The sequence below is a fragment of the Anolis carolinensis genome, chromosome 4 (genome assembly GCF_035594765.1).
Source record: "Anolis carolinensis isolate JA03-04 chromosome 4, rAnoCar3.1.pri, whole genome shotgun sequence".
Classification (NCBI taxonomy): Eukaryota; Metazoa; Chordata; class Lepidosauria; order Squamata; family Dactyloidae; genus Anolis; species Anolis carolinensis.
Genome location: NC_085844.1, coordinates 73,442,789 through 73,462,189, shown reverse-complemented (window position 1 = coordinate 73,462,189; position 19,401 = coordinate 73,442,789). Strand labels below are relative to the sequence as shown.

General features: G+C 37.2%; 1 protein-coding gene across 1 annotated transcript in view; it reads right to left on the bottom strand.

The window, feature by feature from the left end:
* Positions 1 to 7,735: 7,735 nt before the first annotated feature.
* ctdp1 (CTD phosphatase subunit 1) overlaps positions 7,736 to 19,401 on the bottom strand; it is a 47,524-nt gene continuing 35,858 nt past the window's right edge. The window contains exon 13 of the mRNA XM_003219764.4: positions 7,736 to 8,719. Coding sequence (XP_003219812.2) covers positions 8,581 to 8,719 — 139 coding nt within the window. The 3' untranslated portion in view covers positions 7,736 to 8,580. The remainder of the gene's footprint in view (positions 8,720 to 19,401) is intronic.

Below are 19,401 nucleotides of genomic sequence, written 5' to 3'. Positions count from 1 at the left end.
TTTGATAAATTTGCTTGAGCTATTACGAATGGATAGAACAGTGGTTCTCAACCTGGGATCCCCATATGGTTTTGGCCTTCAACTTCCAGAAATCCTAACAGAGTGTAAACTGGCTGGGATATCTGGGAGTTCTAGGCTAAAATCATCTGGGGACCCCAGGTTGAGAGCCACAGGTATAGAAAAACAAGCTGAACACCTATCTTTTAAGAAAACCCAGAAACTGAATTCCAGCAGTCTACCAGGTAGGGATTGCAAATGTTATGTAAAAGGAGAAAGAGAAAGTTGTTTTTTTTAAAGCCAGTGACACATTTTAGCCAAAGATAGAAAATGTTTTGTATTATAAAGAGGAAGTATCTTCTGAATGAGCAAGTGCCCTATATATGGTATTTCAGAATGAGGACAAACTTGGAAGTTAGCTCACTGGGTGGCCTTGAGCAAGTCACCATTTCTCTAAACAGCTGACTCAAAAAAGCTGCTATGATGCTAAGCATTACTTAGAAACACACTGGTGACAGATGAATGAAATAAATAATATCCCATTCTACCCAGGGCCTCATAAAATCTAGGACTGCAGGCTATGGGACATGTTCAAAGAAGATACTAGAGAGATTATCTCATAGGAACAGGGATTATATACTGAGTTTGATAGAGTGGGGAAAAATGAGATCCTGAAGGTTTTAGAGGACATCCATGAGTCCAAAAATACAGAAAAATCCATCGTGTCCCAGACTCTGTAATCAGAGCCGGCCCAAGATAATTTTCAAGTGTAAGCGAATAGAAATTTTGGTGCCCCCCCCCCACACACCAAACCACATGAACGGGCCAGCAGAGCATTGGATAAGCAAAAATGTTGGATAATATGAAGGGCAAGTGTGAATAACTGCAGTTGATCACCTTGATTAGCATAGAATAGTCTTGCTAGACATGGTTATGGTTATTGAGCATTATTCCTAGCAGTGCAGTAATTGAGGACTTTTTAAGTATTGACCACTGGACTGATTCTGGACTATGATTTTGAACTTATGTGGTTGTAATTGTTGTTTTTAGTAGTTTTTGTTTTAATGTTTGAGTTTAATTGTCATTATATTATTGGAATTTGTATGTCGGCCATCGAATTGTTGCCAATTGTGAGGCCACCCTGAGTCCTCTTCGAGTGAGAAGGGCGGGACAGAAGTATGGGAAATAAATAAATAAACAAATAAAATCAGGACAGTAAAAAAAAGAACACTCAAAAACAGGGGAATTCCAAACATGAAACAATCAGGGTCAGCTAACACCTCTCAACAAAGATATACAAACCCCACTTGCTTAGTTTCCAACAGACCTCACAACCTCTGAGGATGCCTGCCATAGATGTGGCCCTCCTCTGGACACTTTCCAGCATTATTTGGCAGAGAAGGAGAAAGAATTTGGGCCCTTCCACACAGCTCTATAACCCAGGATATCAAGGTAGGATAACCCACATTACCTGCTTTGAACTGGATTGTCTGAGTCCTTACTGCCATATATCCCAGTTCAAAGCAGGTAATGTGGGTTATTTGTTTGAAGCCATTCTTCCACGTTCTAGTCTCCAAGGCAGAAGATAACAAGCTTGCTCCCTCCTCCCTATGACTGCCTCTCACATAATTATACATGATGAGGAAATTCCCAGCTTGATTTCGTCCCCACAGGCTATATGATTATGTGGGATGCAGGACTTCTTTGGGGTCAGAAACACCGTTTCCCGCCAAAGGGAAGGGGATGGGGTCTCAGAAACATAATGAGGCAACATAACACATGGGCAAGTAGGAACACATAAACAGAAACACTGAGCTTTTAGGGCAATTTTATATACATGAGAGATGTAGTTTCCCAAAGTACCCTAGCAAGCCAGACTCCTTGGAACATAAATCCTGGGGGACTCTAAAGAGAGGGATGAAGGAAGGAATGTCCCCAAGTTTGGGAAGGCCAGGATGGCCCCGATAGAGGGAAAAGATGAACTGATTGCAAAAGAGCAATTTAATATATAACATTTAATATATAACATATAATTAAAATTATTAAATTGCATTATTATCAGTATTATATCGTAATAATAAATAAATAAAGTTTTATTATTCTTATTCTTAGAAGATAAAGGGAAAAGATAAATGATTACAAAGAGCGAATAACTATAAGTTCCGGATTGCTATTGTTATAGGGCAGTCGGTGGCTCCCAGAAAGAGCACCAGACTCAGAACCAGGAGGCTGCGAGTTCGAATCCCGCTCAGGGACAAAAATGTCAAAATCAGTTGGAAATGTTTTGCCAGAGAAGGCAAGGCTTGACAGCTCGATTTATTTATTTACTACATTTATATGCTGCCCTTCTCACCCCAAAGGGGACTCAGAGCAGCTTACAAATTACATTCACATACAATACATTATATTATTAGCATAGTAAAATAATAGTATTAAATTACTATATTGTACTAAATCATTACATTGTAATATTATTAGTAATATTACATTTAATATATAACATATAATTAACATTATTAAATTGCATTATTATCAGTATTATATCGTAATAATAAATAAATAAAGTTGTATTATTCTTATTCTTAGAAGATAAAGGGAAAAGATGAATGATTACAAAGAGCGAATAACTATAAGTTCCGGATTGTTATTGTTACAGGGCAGTCGGTGGCTCCCAGAAAGAGCACCAGACTAAGAACCAGGAGGCTGCGAGTTCGAATCCCACTCAGGGACAAAAATGTCAAAATCAGCTGGAAAAAGGCATGGAGGGTACGGGGCGCACCGAGAGCTGCCAAAGCACATGTTTTGCCCGAGAGCGCCCCCCGTCGACGTGCGCCCAACTCGGAGGCGTAATTGGCGTGCCATGTTGGACCGGCCCTGTCTGTAATCCATCACTAGAGATAAGACAGATTGAGGAATTAATCCCAAATGGAGACCACAGTGGGACAACAGTTGGTATCATAAGGTCTTTGCAAGTTAAGCACAAAGATGGTTTGAAAAACAACTGCATATTGAGCATTAACCATCTGCACTCTGGTAGATAAGCGAGATAATGCAGCCTGGCCCAACTAGACGTCTTTCAGATATATCAGACTAAGATCCTACACTGAGCTGCAGATTGAAATGGCTTGCTTGTGCACTTCCATGCCCTTTCCCCATCCCAGCAGTTAGTAACTTTCCAGGGGGACCTCCGCTGCTCCTTTCAGGAAGGTAGCGGAGGTAGGATGAAACAACTAAGGTGAAGCAGCAGCTGGACTCAGCTCAGAGAGCGGAGAAGCAAGAATGTCCTCACAAACAGAGTTCATCCTTCCCATAGGAGCTCAGAGCTGTCTTGCCTTCATTTCTGAATTGCATTTCTTTCTCTGCTAACCAACAGTAAGGAACTATAGCCGTGGCCCCTACTGAGGTTTGATAGCTGCCATGGAGGGATGTTTGCACAAAGCACCAAGGGATTACGAGTAGCTCCCTGCACCTGATCAAAAAGAGACTATGAAAAGGATACGGCACAATATTTCTCATCAGTTGCAGTTCAATGCATCTGGAAGCCAAAGGGTTGAGAATGCAGGTCTCTTGCCAAGGAAGCTCAGGAGGCAGGCTGATTCTGAGCAGGGAGTGAAGACCTGAAGCAGTATCAGACTCCCATCCCTATTCAATTGCACACCAAACTGTTGAGTAGTCTCCCGAAGTACATTCATTTGCAGATGTTTATATTTGTACTAATGCTATTTTATTCCAGCCTCATTGACATTAAAAATACATGAATAAGCACTGTTAGAAATATTACCTCCATTTTGTATGTGAACACAGTCGTGTCCAAACCTTTAACATGTTACCTTTCAACTATCTTCCAGACTCTATCAGCCATGGACCTGCTCCCCTAAAAAGGAACAAGAACAGGTCATATTCAGGTCTTTCCTCTGAAACCTCTTGAAGTGTCCTGCCAGATTAGGATCATTTTAAAGTATGTTGACCCAACAGTGTCAAAGATGGTTTCAGACATTAAATTAAATTGAACTTAGAAACAAGTATGTGGATACAAATATTAGATGTCGCAAATTTCCATTAGACATAGGCAAACAACTAACATAAATGTCAAAGAATACATTTTTTAGCTATTGCACATCTTCTGTAAGTGGAAGATCAAATGGAACTTTGATCAGCACCCAAAAGGAAGACAACTGTAGCTTCCTTTGCAGTGGATGAGGTATAGAATTAGCAAGCAGTTTACTGAAGAAAAGTCAAGGAGAATGACCATCCTAAGAGGAGTCAGACTAATAGGGCCTGACTGCTATCATCATATATGGATGGCTCAGCATCTCCTCTTATACTTTGTTTTTCTAGCTAGGTTGGAAGTCTTTACCTACCTAACTCTCTGAATTTCCTTCAGTATAGTTGATATATAGTTCGATATATCTGCTGTGCCAATGGTCTACTTCTTTGTCATGGTAGAATGTCTTATTGTCACGGAAAACCTGGAGGATCCAGTAATGACTTTAGACACGTATTTTATTTTTTTCCAAGAAAAGAACAGCTGGAGAAAACTTCCAGCTACATCCTAAGTACAGTGCCATTTTGTGACTGAATTATGACAATACCTATAATACTGTGAAAGACAAGCTCCATCACCAGAGAGCCTTGATGGGTACATACGTATATTTTTTAAATTTCAGGGCATCATCTTACTACTTTGAACAAATAATTCCCCTTTTCCTGAGAAATAATCACAAAAGGTTTGAAGTTTCCCAGGAATATGAAGGCTCTGGATAGATATTCCTGAAATAACTTTTAAATCTCTCTTACTGAATAAAACAAAGTATTTGAGTGCCTCCTACCCTACACAAATTATCTAAGAGGAAGTATTATTTTGATAACTGACTTATTTGATTTCTAACTCAAATTCCTGTTCTGCACATCCGTAGTTCAGACTACATCACAGGTCTGCAAGGCACAGAATTCAGTGAAATAACTAAGTTTGGCAGCACATAGTTTAATGTAGGTCATGCCAAGATATGTAATTTAAAAAGATCTATCAGTGAAGTGCTAAAACAACCAACTAAATTTTATAGTTAGTGTCTTGAAACTTCACATTTCCCCTTAAATCTTAATTACTTCTTCCCTTGAATTATATTTTGTTCATTATTTTTATAGTTTCTTTTACCTTTGTTCAGTAATCTTGTTAATTCAACTGCAGCTTTTTGCTAATTGTTTATCTTTTAAATACATTTATTTTATTGAGCAACTGTGAGGAAGAAGGGAAGATTTTATATATTACCATATTGTAACATTTGGTGACTGATCAAGACCACAATGTATTGGAAGATATAGAAAACACCTGCCACATCCCACCACAATGTAAACCTAATGTTCCACACTAGCTTCTCCTCCGTGTATATGTTGAGTCACCATGCTACAGATAGGAAAATTATTACATCACAGCAACAGTATTAGGCAATCCAGGGATAGATACTTTTTTACTCCAAGACATGGTTACTCATTTAACAGTGATTGTGCGAAATACCCCTTTCAGCATTGGTATAGACTTTATGTGAATATGTGCCTTCAAAATTCCTGTTGATTTACAACAATCCCATTAATTTCAGTTTTTTAAGGTAAGAAATGATCAGAGGTGATTTTGTCAGTTTCTTCCTCTGAAAATAGCCTACATCACCTGGTAATTCTTTGGCAGTCTCCTATCCAAGTATTAACCTAGTCTGACTCTGCTCATCTTCCAAGATCAAATGAGATATATCTCTAGCACATTTAGGATCCATAGAATATATAGTGTGATGCAAGTTTTTATGCTATATAACCAATGGCAGAGAAAGGTTTTCTAATCGATTGAGCTTTTCCAGCAAAATATGAGGTGTTGGAGGGCAAGGGACTGATTGGATACTTATCTGTAAATGCAGTTATTCATAACTTTTCCAAATCTACTTAAAATTCCTTTTCAGTTCATTAATAAGTTGGCCTGGGTCCTGACCTAGATTGATTTTCGTGACCTTGGTATGGAAGGAGGAGCATAATCATGTCTATTTATAAAGGGGGTGGGATATAGAGAGGCAATTGTTGGCTCAAATCCACAGACACATAAGTATTTTAAAAGACAAATCAGTAGCAATCTATAATTGAATGAGAATAATGGGCTCACACAATTATTCTCTCTTTCTGTCAGGGTGGTTACTGACCTAAATAAAATGAAGAGCAAATACATATGACAGGGACAGGGAAAACATTTCTATGGTAAGTTGCTTTGAACTTCTGAACAGTCTTTATTTACCTTGCCTTTTCCCTTTCAGTTTATTTAACTGTATGTAAGTCATTGGTGTATTTACTGGTGTGTACCTGAATCTTCTGTAACCTCTGTAAAGTACAGTAGAGTCTCGCTTATCCAACCTTCGCTTAGCCAACGTTCTGGATTATCCAACGTAATCTGCCTCCCATCCGGATCCACAGCTGTTTCTCTAGGCGGCAAGCACTGAACTTTTTACGGATTTAACTTCCGACAATGTTACTGTAAATTCATTTTATGCAATTCTATCTTTATTTGAAATCATTTTTTTAGTAGCCCATGATTTAGAAGTAAATGTTTTCAATACATTGCGATGTTTGGGTGCTTAATTTGTAAATACAGTAATTACTACATAACGTTACCGTGTATTGAACTGCTTTTTCTGTCAATTTGTTGTAAAACATGATGTTTTGGTGCTTAATTTGTAAAATCACAACGTAATTTGATGTTTAATAGGCTTTTCCTTAATTCCTTTTTATTATTCAACATTTTCGCTTATCCAACGTTCTGCCAGCCTGTTTATGTTGGATAAGCGAGATTCTACTGTACTCAGGAGTAATAAAGTAAACACCAAGTTTGTGGAGCATACCTAAAATCAAGCCTAAAATCAAAATATGTCAAGTACTTCTCCTACAGATACTATGCTTGTTTTACAAATGTTTCTTCTCTATACAGATGAACTATGCACCCGATCCCATACATTTGTTTAAAAATACAAAGGAAAACTATTATTTATATACATGCTGATAAAGCAACATTGTTATTATTTAAATAGTATCATCAACATACACAGTGCTTTACAAGATAACATAAGCAGCATATTGATCCCTGCCCTGAAGTGCTTACAATCTAAGTTTAGACAGAGGTATGAAAGGCAAAAGGGTCACAAGGAATGAAGGCAAGCAGATGCAAATACAATTTTTGATGGATTATTGCTAAACCCAGTCTGGACAATCTATGTCTCCACCCCGTGATACTATTGGACTCCTTTTGATATCAGCCTAGACAGCTGGCCAATTGAGAGTTTATGGGAGCTATAGTTCAAAGGGTCTACACCCCTCTGGACTACCATAGATTCAGTATGCAAAGCCAAAATATAATTTGGCCCCTAACCATAGCTTTCATTTAAAAGCTTATAACTGATCCATTAGCCGACCTATTAAGATGATAATAACACAAAGTCATTTCCCCATCAAAATTCTATTTGAATCACAGGAGTAAAAACATTAAAATATAACCTTAAATAAGAATCCTGTGATCAAACTTCTTGACAGTTCAATTAATAAACTCATGAGAGGCGATAGTTTTCTAAGCCCTGAAGAGAATTTCCATCAAAAACACTTTGGTCCCATTGCAAAGTATGTTTCTAATTTCATTGTAGTTACAATCTTTAAAAAGGTACATTTTATGGAAACAACCAAAATGGAATGATTAGCACTGCAACTCATGAACTGAGAACAGAGCTTACAAAATGTATTTTATTAAACAAAAAGAATTTCTTGTAGATCAAATATGAAATAGAATGTACAAAAACTTTACATCTGTTCTTTCAAAGAAATAAAATGCTACCAAGAATTAGCTTACAGCCATTCCTTCAAAACACAACAGAAAATGAATTTTTGTGAGCAGTACAACAATGCACAGGGAAACCTGTGAAAGAACTGCAGTTGCAAAAAATAAATCAGAAAAAAATAAATCTAAATAGTTTCCTAAAGGATACAACTAATCCACAAAGTAACTTAAACACACGGAAGCCAATAATCATATATTCTCTTAGATGCAAGTGGCAGGTAGATCAAATTCAGAGTTCGCAAAGCTTGCATATAGCATTCTCATTCCTATACAAATATAAATTGTTCTTTCCTTTAAAAAAAACTTTGTATTTTAGAAGAAAACATATCCCAGTCAGTATTTTATCCATGCAATATATTCCTTACATCTTCTTTCTTTATGAGGCCTGGTACACAAAGCCTTCGTGGCAAAAGTTTTAAAATGTTTAGCTGCAAATCTTTGCAATATTCTCTTGCATATGAAGGTTCGGCAGAGCTCATAACATGTCTTTGGCATATCGCACCAAGTCCCTCTTTAATACTTTTCCTTTTTAAAAAAGAATATATTCCTTTAGTAAAACACCTTAAAAACTTCTATTTCAGATTTTGTAAAATAATGAGTTATCTCCTATGCTGCTTTGCAAAATATACATAACATTTTGGAGGAGACGGGAAGTTCTCCCACTGGAATTTAGAGTGGTTGAAGAAAAGAAATCAGATAAATACGAATTCCCTCCCATATGCAGGCTACATGAAATCATTCAGCTCAGCTTCCAATGCTGCGGCCATTTCATCTGCCTCTGAACTGCTGCCCTCATCTTCATTGCTGGATCCTTTACTGGATTCACTGGCAACGTCATCTTCAACCAGTTTCCGCTTGTGGCCCCTGCAAATAGAGACAATGATAGTGGTCTTTATTAAAACATTGTTCCTACCATCTTTCCGTATCATCATTCAAAAAGAAAGCAAAACTGGAAACAAGAATGGATTTTGAGGAGGGAGTTCTTCCCAGCCAAGGTTCTTCTCTCCCACTGATAACAATGTGGGGAGACACCTATGCAAGCCCCACAGGCTTTGTTGTTTCTAGTTCACTTGGGGAAAAGTGGAGGGAAGGAGAGGGCTTTGAACCCACAGCTTCCCTTGATCTGTTTCTTACAAGTTTTCACTCCTTCCTGTCAAGTTGAAGCATCAACAGTAATGGCCTGGTGCAGTAGAGCAGTTTTGGTTGAGCAGGTGTTTTGACCTACAACTCCCAGAAATCCCAGCCAGTTTACCAGCTGTTAGGATTTCTGGGAGTTGAAGGCCAAAACATCTGGGGACTCACAGATTGAGAACCACTGCAGTAGAGATTTCTACTGCTGTTGGCAGATATAAATCACCTGCAGCCCTTCTTCTATAGAGTCTGCAGTACCCCAAAGCCATTGGGACGACCCACATGTGGATATGTGAAAAAATGTGGGATTTACATAAATACTTTTACTCTAGTCCCATTACTTCCTGTGTAAAACATCTGTATGTATTCCTAGTTGTCAATTTAACAGATTGAAAGAAAATAGTGCATTCGAGATTGGCAAATTATGTGTTTGGAATCTAATTCCAAAAGGATTTTTTTCTTGCACATTGTGATGAATTCTTATGTAGATTTTCCTATACATTTCATAGCAAGGCATTTTACTGTCAGATCTTGCCCTATATTGGATAATCAATATGCTCCACTACAGAGAGCTGTGATCCTGGACTGTTCCTTTTATACATTTGAATTAGTACTTCTGCACATGAGTCAACTATTCATAGATACTAGAAGTCTAGAGATATAGTATGGAATTCTACGTTTAGTACCAAATAATGCTGATCGATTCTGTCAACTGTTGAATGGTGAGTCAACAAGTAGGAAAATCCAACACATTCAGATGCTCCACTCTGGTTGGACTAATAATCTAGCCAGGACTAACAACAGGTTTTAGGTCTTAATGTCCAACAAAAGTTAGGCCAAAGTACTACCAAACACAGAATACTTAAACACACACACTATAATACACTTAAAACCAGCTCTCAATTCTGCTCATGAAAGAAACTCAACCAGTAGATATCCATCATGGATCCTGGCCACCTTGCCCACTGGATTGGCGGCATAGTACCATGCTTTTTCACCTTTGTGGCCATAGAAGCTTATAAAAATGATCAACGTCTAAAGAGCCAGCAGTATGTGTCACTATTCCTACAGCATAATTTACCCTGTAATTCATTTAGGTCATGGGTCTCTGGAAAAATCATACCCTTAAATCAAAATGCTTTCTGCGGGGACTTCATTATTTCAATTTGAGATGGCTACTGTGTTATTCTGTTTCAAAATTACTCCAGATTTTCTCATCAGATGTTTAATTTATAGTGCCTTACAATTACTTACACGTAAAGCTAATCTTCATCATTAACAGTCTCAGAGCCCCACTTTTACCTTTCTCACGCACAATCTCTTCTTCATTTCCTCTGCCTTGTATCCTAGCTCTACCCTCTATGTTGACTACCCAGTGTCTCCTTTCAAGATGAAACCATCTATTAAAAGGGTATTCCTACATTTCCTTATCTTAAAATGTTGGTAACACTAGCTGTAATTTGGGGTAATACACATTACCAGATGCTATTATTAGAAGGTTTGCTTCCTTAAATTAATATTCGTGTGTTCTAAGGAAAGGAATTTGACTTGGAATTTTTAAGAGAATAGTTTTATGAACATTAACTCCTCTGCTGCATTTAATCTAAATGCTTCCATGTTTATGATATTATTGAAGGAAACAGTAGAAGTGTCAGAGGTGCCCTCATCAGGCAGCATACTAATAAAGAAAATCTGCTCACAATTAGCTTATCTTTAGGGCATGGTACTTTGATTCGTTTTGTATTCCTATGATCACTGTATTGCATCTGTTGCATTTTATTGCTGATGCAGCAAAGTGGTGTAGTTCTTTGCATTTGTTATAGTCTTTCCCATATTCTGGGTGATGCATCTTTTATTCTTAATACTAGCTGATGCGGGACTGAGTTAACCCTGCCTTGTGAATCATCCTAAATAAAGCCCCAACAAGTTATCCTACCTTCTTTTTCTTTTTCCATTCCATGAAACATCTCTAGCTTAGGTTTTGTGCAATTTTGTGTTTTCTATTTCTGTTTGTCTTGCAAACTGCCAATAATAATAGTTTTTAATTATTTCAGACCAGGTTTTGGACTACAGTTTGGCCAAATTAGTGAAATTAAAACAAAATAGGGGTGGGTGAATCTCCAAGAGACTGTGCGAGATTCAAGGAATGCTTGCAGACTATACTTTCCTGGGTTCAAATTACAGGAAAGGAGAGTCCACTTGAACATTAGGAAGAAATTCCTGACTGTAAGAGCTGTTCAACAGTGGAAATCACTGCCTCGGAGTGTGGTGGAGGCTCCTTCTTTGGAGGGTTTTAAACAGAGGATGGATGACCATCTGTCGGGGATACTTTGATGATGTTTTTTCTGCATGACAGGGGGTTGTACTAGATGGCCCTCTTGGTCTCTTTCAACTCTATGATTCTATGGGGGGAAAAAAGCTTAAGATAGCTTATCTTAAGGAAAAGCAAGTAAAAGAAGAGAACTAGCAAAACAGGAAACCAGGAATCATTCTTTCAATCAAATGAAGGTCTCCTTATTTTTTCAGCATTTTGTTAAGACTAGGCTGTTGCTCCAATCATGTCAAAACAACTGTCTCAAAGGCTGGGTTTCTGCACATTCTTCACGCCAAAGATGTTAAGTGCATGTATATGAGGGTCCTTTCCTAACATTATTACCTATTTGATTTCTCTGAAAGGCTTAAAACTGCTAAACTTCCAAGAAAAGTTGCACAAAATGTTGTGTTATGTGCATCTATACAAGTTATAGATGTGCTATATCACTGGCCACTTTGCTTTCTCCTTTATTATTTCCTCTCCCCTTATTATTTGTAAGTCCTCCAAAGAACACACAGATCTTTCAGATACAATTTGACAGGTACTGGAAATAGTTTCCTAGTTTGAAATTAATTTTCAAAGGCTATAAGCTCTGTGATGGATTTTTATTTCATGGAACTACTAGAAATGAAAAAAATTGATGCACATGCAATCATTCCATAGATATAGTATAAAGTCAATGGTTTATTAATAAAAGCAAGTTTTAAAATTTACATTCCCAATTTTAAAATTGCATGTGGTTATTCTGACTAAAAAAGTGGAATGATATAACAAGAGTCAAGACTGGTGACAAATAGAGGGCAAAATATTTTCTGGCATTTGTTCAAATGGATCAATGTGCACAATTTGTGCTGCACACATTACACAGTATCTTAGATAAAATGGAACACCACATAGCTATATAGCAGAATGGCTTATTAGTTCTATTTGCATCCATGGGGAATCCATTTAATCTTGAATAAGGGGTAATATTTGCTTAAAACCGAAACCTTCAAAATAGCTTGAAAGCAGGATATGCTGAAAGCTGTTTTTAAAAGTTCCTTTACTATATGGCATCCTGAGTTAATGCAAATCCCTCTCTCCATGGTGCTTGCTTTCCCAATCAATGGCAACACAGGCAATGTATTTGCTTTTCAGAGTTCTATCTGTACTAAGCTGTATATAATTAATATGTAAGGACTAAACTCTATGCAATCACAGAGAATAAATGGGAAAGTGAGAATAGAAAGCTTGCTCTCTTTTCTATATATATATTCTCTTTATGCTATGTATTTTAAAACTGGTGACACTAATTAATTAGGGGAGGTTTAATAAGGTTTCAGTTAAACCTTTTTTTAAGAGCCAAGGAAAAAACAGTATCCCCTGATGCGTTTTGAAAATTGCTGCACTTATAACCATGTTAGGAAATTAGTTAGATGCTTTAAAAACTACATATGCATTTTAAATTTTATAATTCATGTTTTAATAGAGTTTAATAGAGTTTTTAATTAATGTGGTATTGTTGTAATGTTTATTGTATTTTGGGCAATGTAAGTTGCTGACTGTTGTAAGCCGCCCTGAGTCCCTACGGGCGAGAAGGGTGGGGTAAAAGTGATGTCAATAAATAAATAAATAAAAAACCCCAACATGCATACATACCTGTGGCATCTATGCTTTTAAATCAGTTCCTTTATCACTATAAAGGAATTAATGCTATCACACATCTCAAACACCACTGTGAGAAGTGCAATTAATGCCTGAACAGCAATGTTTTAATATTACCATATATATTCATGTATAAGGTGACTTAAAATATAAGTCAAGGACAAAATTATGGATTTTGATATGACATGTGGACAAGTTGAGCTACTCTGCAGAGGGGAAAACAGCAATGCAGTCACATCCTTAGTTCACTCGTCCAGGGCACTGAACTAAAGGTGCAACTATTATGCGAGGAAAGGCGAAAGTCCGATTTTGCTTTCCCTAAAAGGGGTGTGTAAGTATTATGTAGTGGTGACTATTACATGATGAAATATAGTAATTACATTTAAGTAATTGTACGCAAAACAATCTTAACAAATTTAATAGAATTATATTTGGATTAGTATTCCAAACAGCAAAAAAGAACTCTAGAAATGTTGAGCTTTGTAGTTGTTAGGTTTTGTGTTATCGCCCCCAAATGAAACACTTTTATCAGAAGTCCAGGATGAGTTTAATGAATGTCTATTGTCACAATATATCTTTCTGAGGTTTCCTGAAATATAATTAACCTGAGGAGCCATTGTGCCAATTAAAATGAAAACTGCAAGCTGCTAACAATAGGGAAAAATCTTCCTGGCATACACTTCTGTAATTCTTAACTATACTGTCATATACCTGCAATAAGTGTAATAAATATCCCCATATACATTTTTGTGACTGCAACTTCAAGTGTTTATATTCTTTACTGAAATGTTTCTAGAAAGTGAACAGAACTCCACTCCAGCTTCTTTTGAATTCGTTCAGTAGCCTTGAACAAACTACCATTAGTTTGAACTTTTCATGTTAAAAGGAGGTTGATAATGAATTATATCCATTAGGATTACAGTTAAAGAAACAGATGTTATGGATTGGCTTTACATTCAAGGAGACTATGTGACTATCTCAGCTGGTTTTTCTATATAGTGAACCAATACTTCTAAGCAGTCTAAAATAGCTTGATTTGAAAGAAGTCAAGACAGAGACTGTTATATTTTTATTATGAATACATCATGTAAAATACCTCTGACATTTGATTGTGAATGGTATATTGTGGTTTGATAATACCTCAGACAACAGTCACAACTAAACAGCTTGTTGTTATGCCTGGGATAATTCTAACAATTTTAAAATCAAGGTTATGGTAGGAATCAGCATATGAAAGACTGACAAGCCCACTCAATCCTACTCAGCATTCAAATGACAATAATTATATCTAATTTAATTCTAGAGAATGGGAAAAATAGCAATTCTATTGTAAAGATTTCAGGTACTTGTTCTTCCTACAATTCCTACATAATCCCCAGAGTTCAATTGGTTGGATACTTAAAATATATACAGGAATTCTATACACATATCTGCCTCCATCAGCCAGAAAACTATTTTAATGAACCTCAGCGAGGCAAGCTAGAGCATCGTCAAGAACAACTGCAACTGGAAACAACAAGGTTGCACATTAAATTGTGACAGCACCTACTTTAGACTTAATCTAAAAATAAAACTATCAAAACGTTGGTGAGTTAGCCCAAATTGCCACACCCACATGGGTTTTAAAAAATTAACCAACTAATTTTTTTTGAAAGATTAGAAACAATTTATGGAAAATTTGAAGAATTAAACTGCCAGGATATTTTTTCATTATCCTAGCTATCTTTCTATACATGGGAGAGCAATTTATACAGTAGGCCTTCCACTTTCATAGGGTTAGGGGTAGAGGATACCCACAAATTAAAAAAAACCCACCCATACTTTTTTAAAAACCTGAAAGAACTCCTCTCTAGAAATCTCTATGTCCTGGAGGGTCATACTGGAAAGCCTACAGATTCCTCGAGAGAGAACATATTAATCAAATCCACAAATAATCATATTTGCAAAAGTTCAAATTATAAATGTGTAGGCTGATTACATGTGTGTTTATGTGTGTGTACGGGCCTTCAAATGACCTGTCAACTTATGGTGATACCATGAATTTAAGAGGGTTTTCACCAGTTCCCTCTTGAGAAATATAGCCTACTGCACCAGGTATTTGTTGGCAGCCTCCTTTCCATATGCTAACCAGAGCTGACCCTATTTAATTTCCAAGATCAGACAGGATCTGATACCTTTAGGGTATTTAAGATTCTTTACATATTCACACAATACAGAGAAATGAGTGAGTGAATGAGGCCAGTAAATACAGTGACCACAACTGAAACAAATTGGAAAGTTAGGAAGCAACTTTTCCATTACCAAATGAACTATATGAACCTATTGAGATTTCATAGAGAGTCCACAATGTACAGTGGGAGTTTCTATAATATGTTTCTTGCCTTTCTTGTATGGACTTGTATATATAGTATCTTTAATTTCCTGGTGCAACATTTGTGCCAGCAAAGCCTGAAGTCTAATTTTTCATTTCAAAAGCAAATAAACAAGCCATGACCAGATTCTTATCTAGTTGTATCAAATTCTCAAGCAAAATAGACATGATAATTAAATCCCAATGAGAGAGTAGAAGAACAAAAACATATTTTCCAAAAAGTTGGATAAAATAAATTATTTTAATTTTATACAATCTACAATACTACTAAATGTAGATCATTGTTTAATTATAGGTCAATAGACATCATCTTAAAATCCAACGTAATTTCAACAAGAGAATAGAAAATACATAATTCCATCATATGAGTCAAGTTTGAACTAGTACTGCACTGATGTGTACTATATTAACACATAGTTTTCCAAGGAATCTGTATCCCCAGCTTCAACCATCCATAGCATGAAAAGATTTTCAAAAATCCCAAAAGCAAACCCTGACTTTGACGTTTTATATATGGGATGCCATTTTACTATGCCATTGTATAATGGGACTTCAGCAGTGATGGATTTTGTGTCAGGAGGGGTGGAGGAAACTTTTTGGAACCAAACCCTAGTGGATATGAAGGGCCAGCTACAAAAAGTAACTAATTAAATGAAGCCTTGTTCAGGAACTGAAAGTATGGTTCCGTCTCTGCAGAGAATGAAGGACAGATTCACCTGGTTCAGATATATTCATGTGTATGATAGTGATCACAATGTTGGTCTGAAATGGGACTTGGAAAAGAAAAGGTTTAGGAAAAAAAGTGTTATGGTTGAGCCTTCGGGCTCCGGTAATAGAAGAAGGGGTCATAAGACTCCTCGAGAGTCAGACTCTTTCGAGGAGCGTGAAAGAAAACGGCTCCGGGATTTATTTACAGACCCGACAGATGAGGACTCTTTGAGGGTTTTTCTGAGGGTTTGGAGGAAGAGATGGCCAGCTCGGAGGAGGACGACATGGAATGGACTCGTGTGAGGGAGGATTTGGGTGTTGGGGAAACAGGCAATGAAAGCATGGGAGGTGATTGGCGGGTTGCAGGATCAGACCCATGGACTGGCTGGAGGGATGGAGCGGGATCCACAGCTGGGGATGCTGTGGGGCGTAGTCAAAGGTGCTTAAGCTCTGATGAGGATGATGATGTTGGGGCACCTGGAATTGGGATGGCAGCTGACAGCGATGATGAGCTTGAACTGGGATAAATTGGGGTTTGGGACCAATGTCTAATTGCGTTGGGCAAGGTAATCTGGACGAACGCTTGGGCTTTTGTTTGGGAACTTCCTGAAGACGGGTGTGATTCGTTACTGGATACGTAAGTTTACCAAGGACACTGGGCATCGACGGCGGGAGGAACTGTGCGGGGTTTTTCTCTGTGCAACTTGTGTTTAATCTCGATAGCTTGGACCTCCGTTGTCTTTTTGACGGGCAATATCTACTCGCACTGGATTGACGCTGGACTGACTGACTTCGATTCCGGATTATCCCTACTGCTGGCTATCGGTGAGACCTTTGGATTTCTAGACGACTACGCTTGGCTATTGACCTCTGGACCGGATTGGGACCCTGCTGACTGCCGTTACCCTGACTGCTGTGCCTGGACCTGGATATCGTTGGCCGCTGAACCTTAAACTGAATCCTGACTACGACCACGCTTCTCGTTCGCTGCAGGAAGGAATAAACAAGCCTGGTTTATTCTCCTGCTGTTTCTGAGTAGCAGAGAGGAATCTGCTACCAGTCTGTTGTTTATATTCTGACTCCTGTTGATCCTCTTTTGTTTGCATTGTTTGCCATGCTGAAGTAAGCACTTTTGATTTAATCCGGATTATACTTCTGTTTAACCCGGTTTATCCCTTTGAATCGTTTAAGCTCAAATTGAGTTGTTTTTTGTTACTTATCACACTGAAGTCAAGCGTTTGCCCTGTTTTTTGTCTCCTACGGGCGTTTTTAGTTCTGTAACCTCAATAAACTGAGTTTTGTTTTACTCGCTGGCGTTCTGTCTATGACAAAAAGGGTATAAATGTAATTAATACATAAATATTATGTAGTATAAGTGTAAAAAGTGCATAATACAGGTTAAGTATAAGTTGAAAATTTCCAAATCCAAAATTTGAAATTTACATACAGCTGACTGAGATAGTAAGACCTTCGCTTTCTGATGGTTCAATGTACACAAACTTTGTTTCATGCCCAATTTTTTAAAAGAAATATTGGACATTAAATTATCTTAAGGCTACCCTGTGGATATATATGAAACAAAAAGAAATCTGGTGCAGTATTGTATATAGAACAATAACCTGACATAATTTTTCATTCTGAGGATGGTGCTATAAAACATTTTGTCAAATTGAGTTATTGTAGTGTGATGCTTAGTAAATCAAAAAATCATGAGCTTTTTCCTATCAGGTTCTCAAATAACTGTGAAAACTGCCAAGCAGTAGAAAGAAAAATAGACAGACAGCAAACATGGTGAAGTTAATAAATTGTTCTGACAGAAGACATCTATCTTCTCAGCAGTGTCCTTCAGAGGATATGTAGCCCCTTTGGATAAAAACATTGGCACAGAAATGTGTAGGAGAATCTCATTTGTATTATGTGTATGTTTTCTTTTTAAAAATATTCAATAATCTTTCTGGAAAAAAGATGTTTTTTCAATGTGTAACTATGGAGTTGTTTTTCAACTGAAATTTTAAAACATGTTTTTTTTCTGGGAGAACAAATTAAATGGTGTATTTCTATGATATTGTGCAGGGAAGAGAATGTAGATGTGGCTTCTACAAAGGAACACTATTGTTCTACCTCAGACAAAGATAACCTCCTCTTTTGAGGATAAAGGTAAAGGTAAAGGTTTTACCCGACATAAAGTTTAGTCGTGTCTGACTCTGGGGGTTGGTGTTCATCTCCATTTCTAATCCGAAGAGCCATCATTGTCTGTAGACACCTCCAAGGTCATGTGGTCGGCATGACTGCATGGAGCGCTGTTACCTTCCCGCCAGAGTGGTATCTATTGATCTATTCACATTTGCATGTTAGGCTCACCCTGCTCCCTGGATTTGAACTGCTGACCTTTTCAGCAGTTCAGTGGTTCAACCCGCTGTGCCACCGGAGACTCCTCTTTTGAACTTGTAGAAAATCAAATTAATGGACAATGACATCAACTCAGAGACTCTTTTAACACTCTTTTAACACTGTTAATCACATGGGCTATTGTTTCAATAATAGCCCATGAAGGGAATCTATTGGAATTGATTCTTTTTATTTCGTTAGTCAATACCAAAGTCATAGCTTAACTGATAAATAAATTAAGACCTCTATAAATAAAATTAAAAGAAAAGAAACTAAAATTAGAAACAATATGAAAGAGAAATAAATAAAAAGTTTGACTGGATGGCTAGGCAGGGAAAAGAAAAATGAAGTGAGAGAGGGAAATCAATATCAATTAGCAGAAAGGAATTTTTGAGGGTTTAATAATAATTAGAAGAATTTTGTTCAACATTGTTTTAGGGTGACATAGGTCTCTGATATCTTCTGCGTATGTGTGCGTGGGAGGAGGGGGGTTGCCCACTGGACCAACAGTAGTTACACACTTACAGTCTATTCTTTCAAATTGACTATTCACAGGCATTTGCCAAAAGCTACTAGTTGTCTGCAACTGGATTTATTTAAAATGTTTCTATTTTATATTCAGATATATAGTTCCTACTTATGAAGTCCACAGTAACATTAGTATAAAGTTGCTAGATCATTTAGGAGGTACACGTGCTATCTTTACTTATAGATTTATGAGATTTCTGTTGGTGAGTTCTCAGTATCAAGTGTCATCTCTGAAGTTGCGCAGCAATTGTTAGCCTCACTCATGCTGGCAGTCACATGAGAAGTTTTGCCAACATCAGAGTACAACCACCCATTTCAAAATTGATTTAAAGAATAATTCTTTATTTTCAAAGCTGTACACAAATGACTCTGTCGCTCTCACACACATTAATATTACTGACAAACCTTTGATCATTTTAAAGTTGCGTCTGGTAAATTTAATAAAATGAAGGGACATGGACA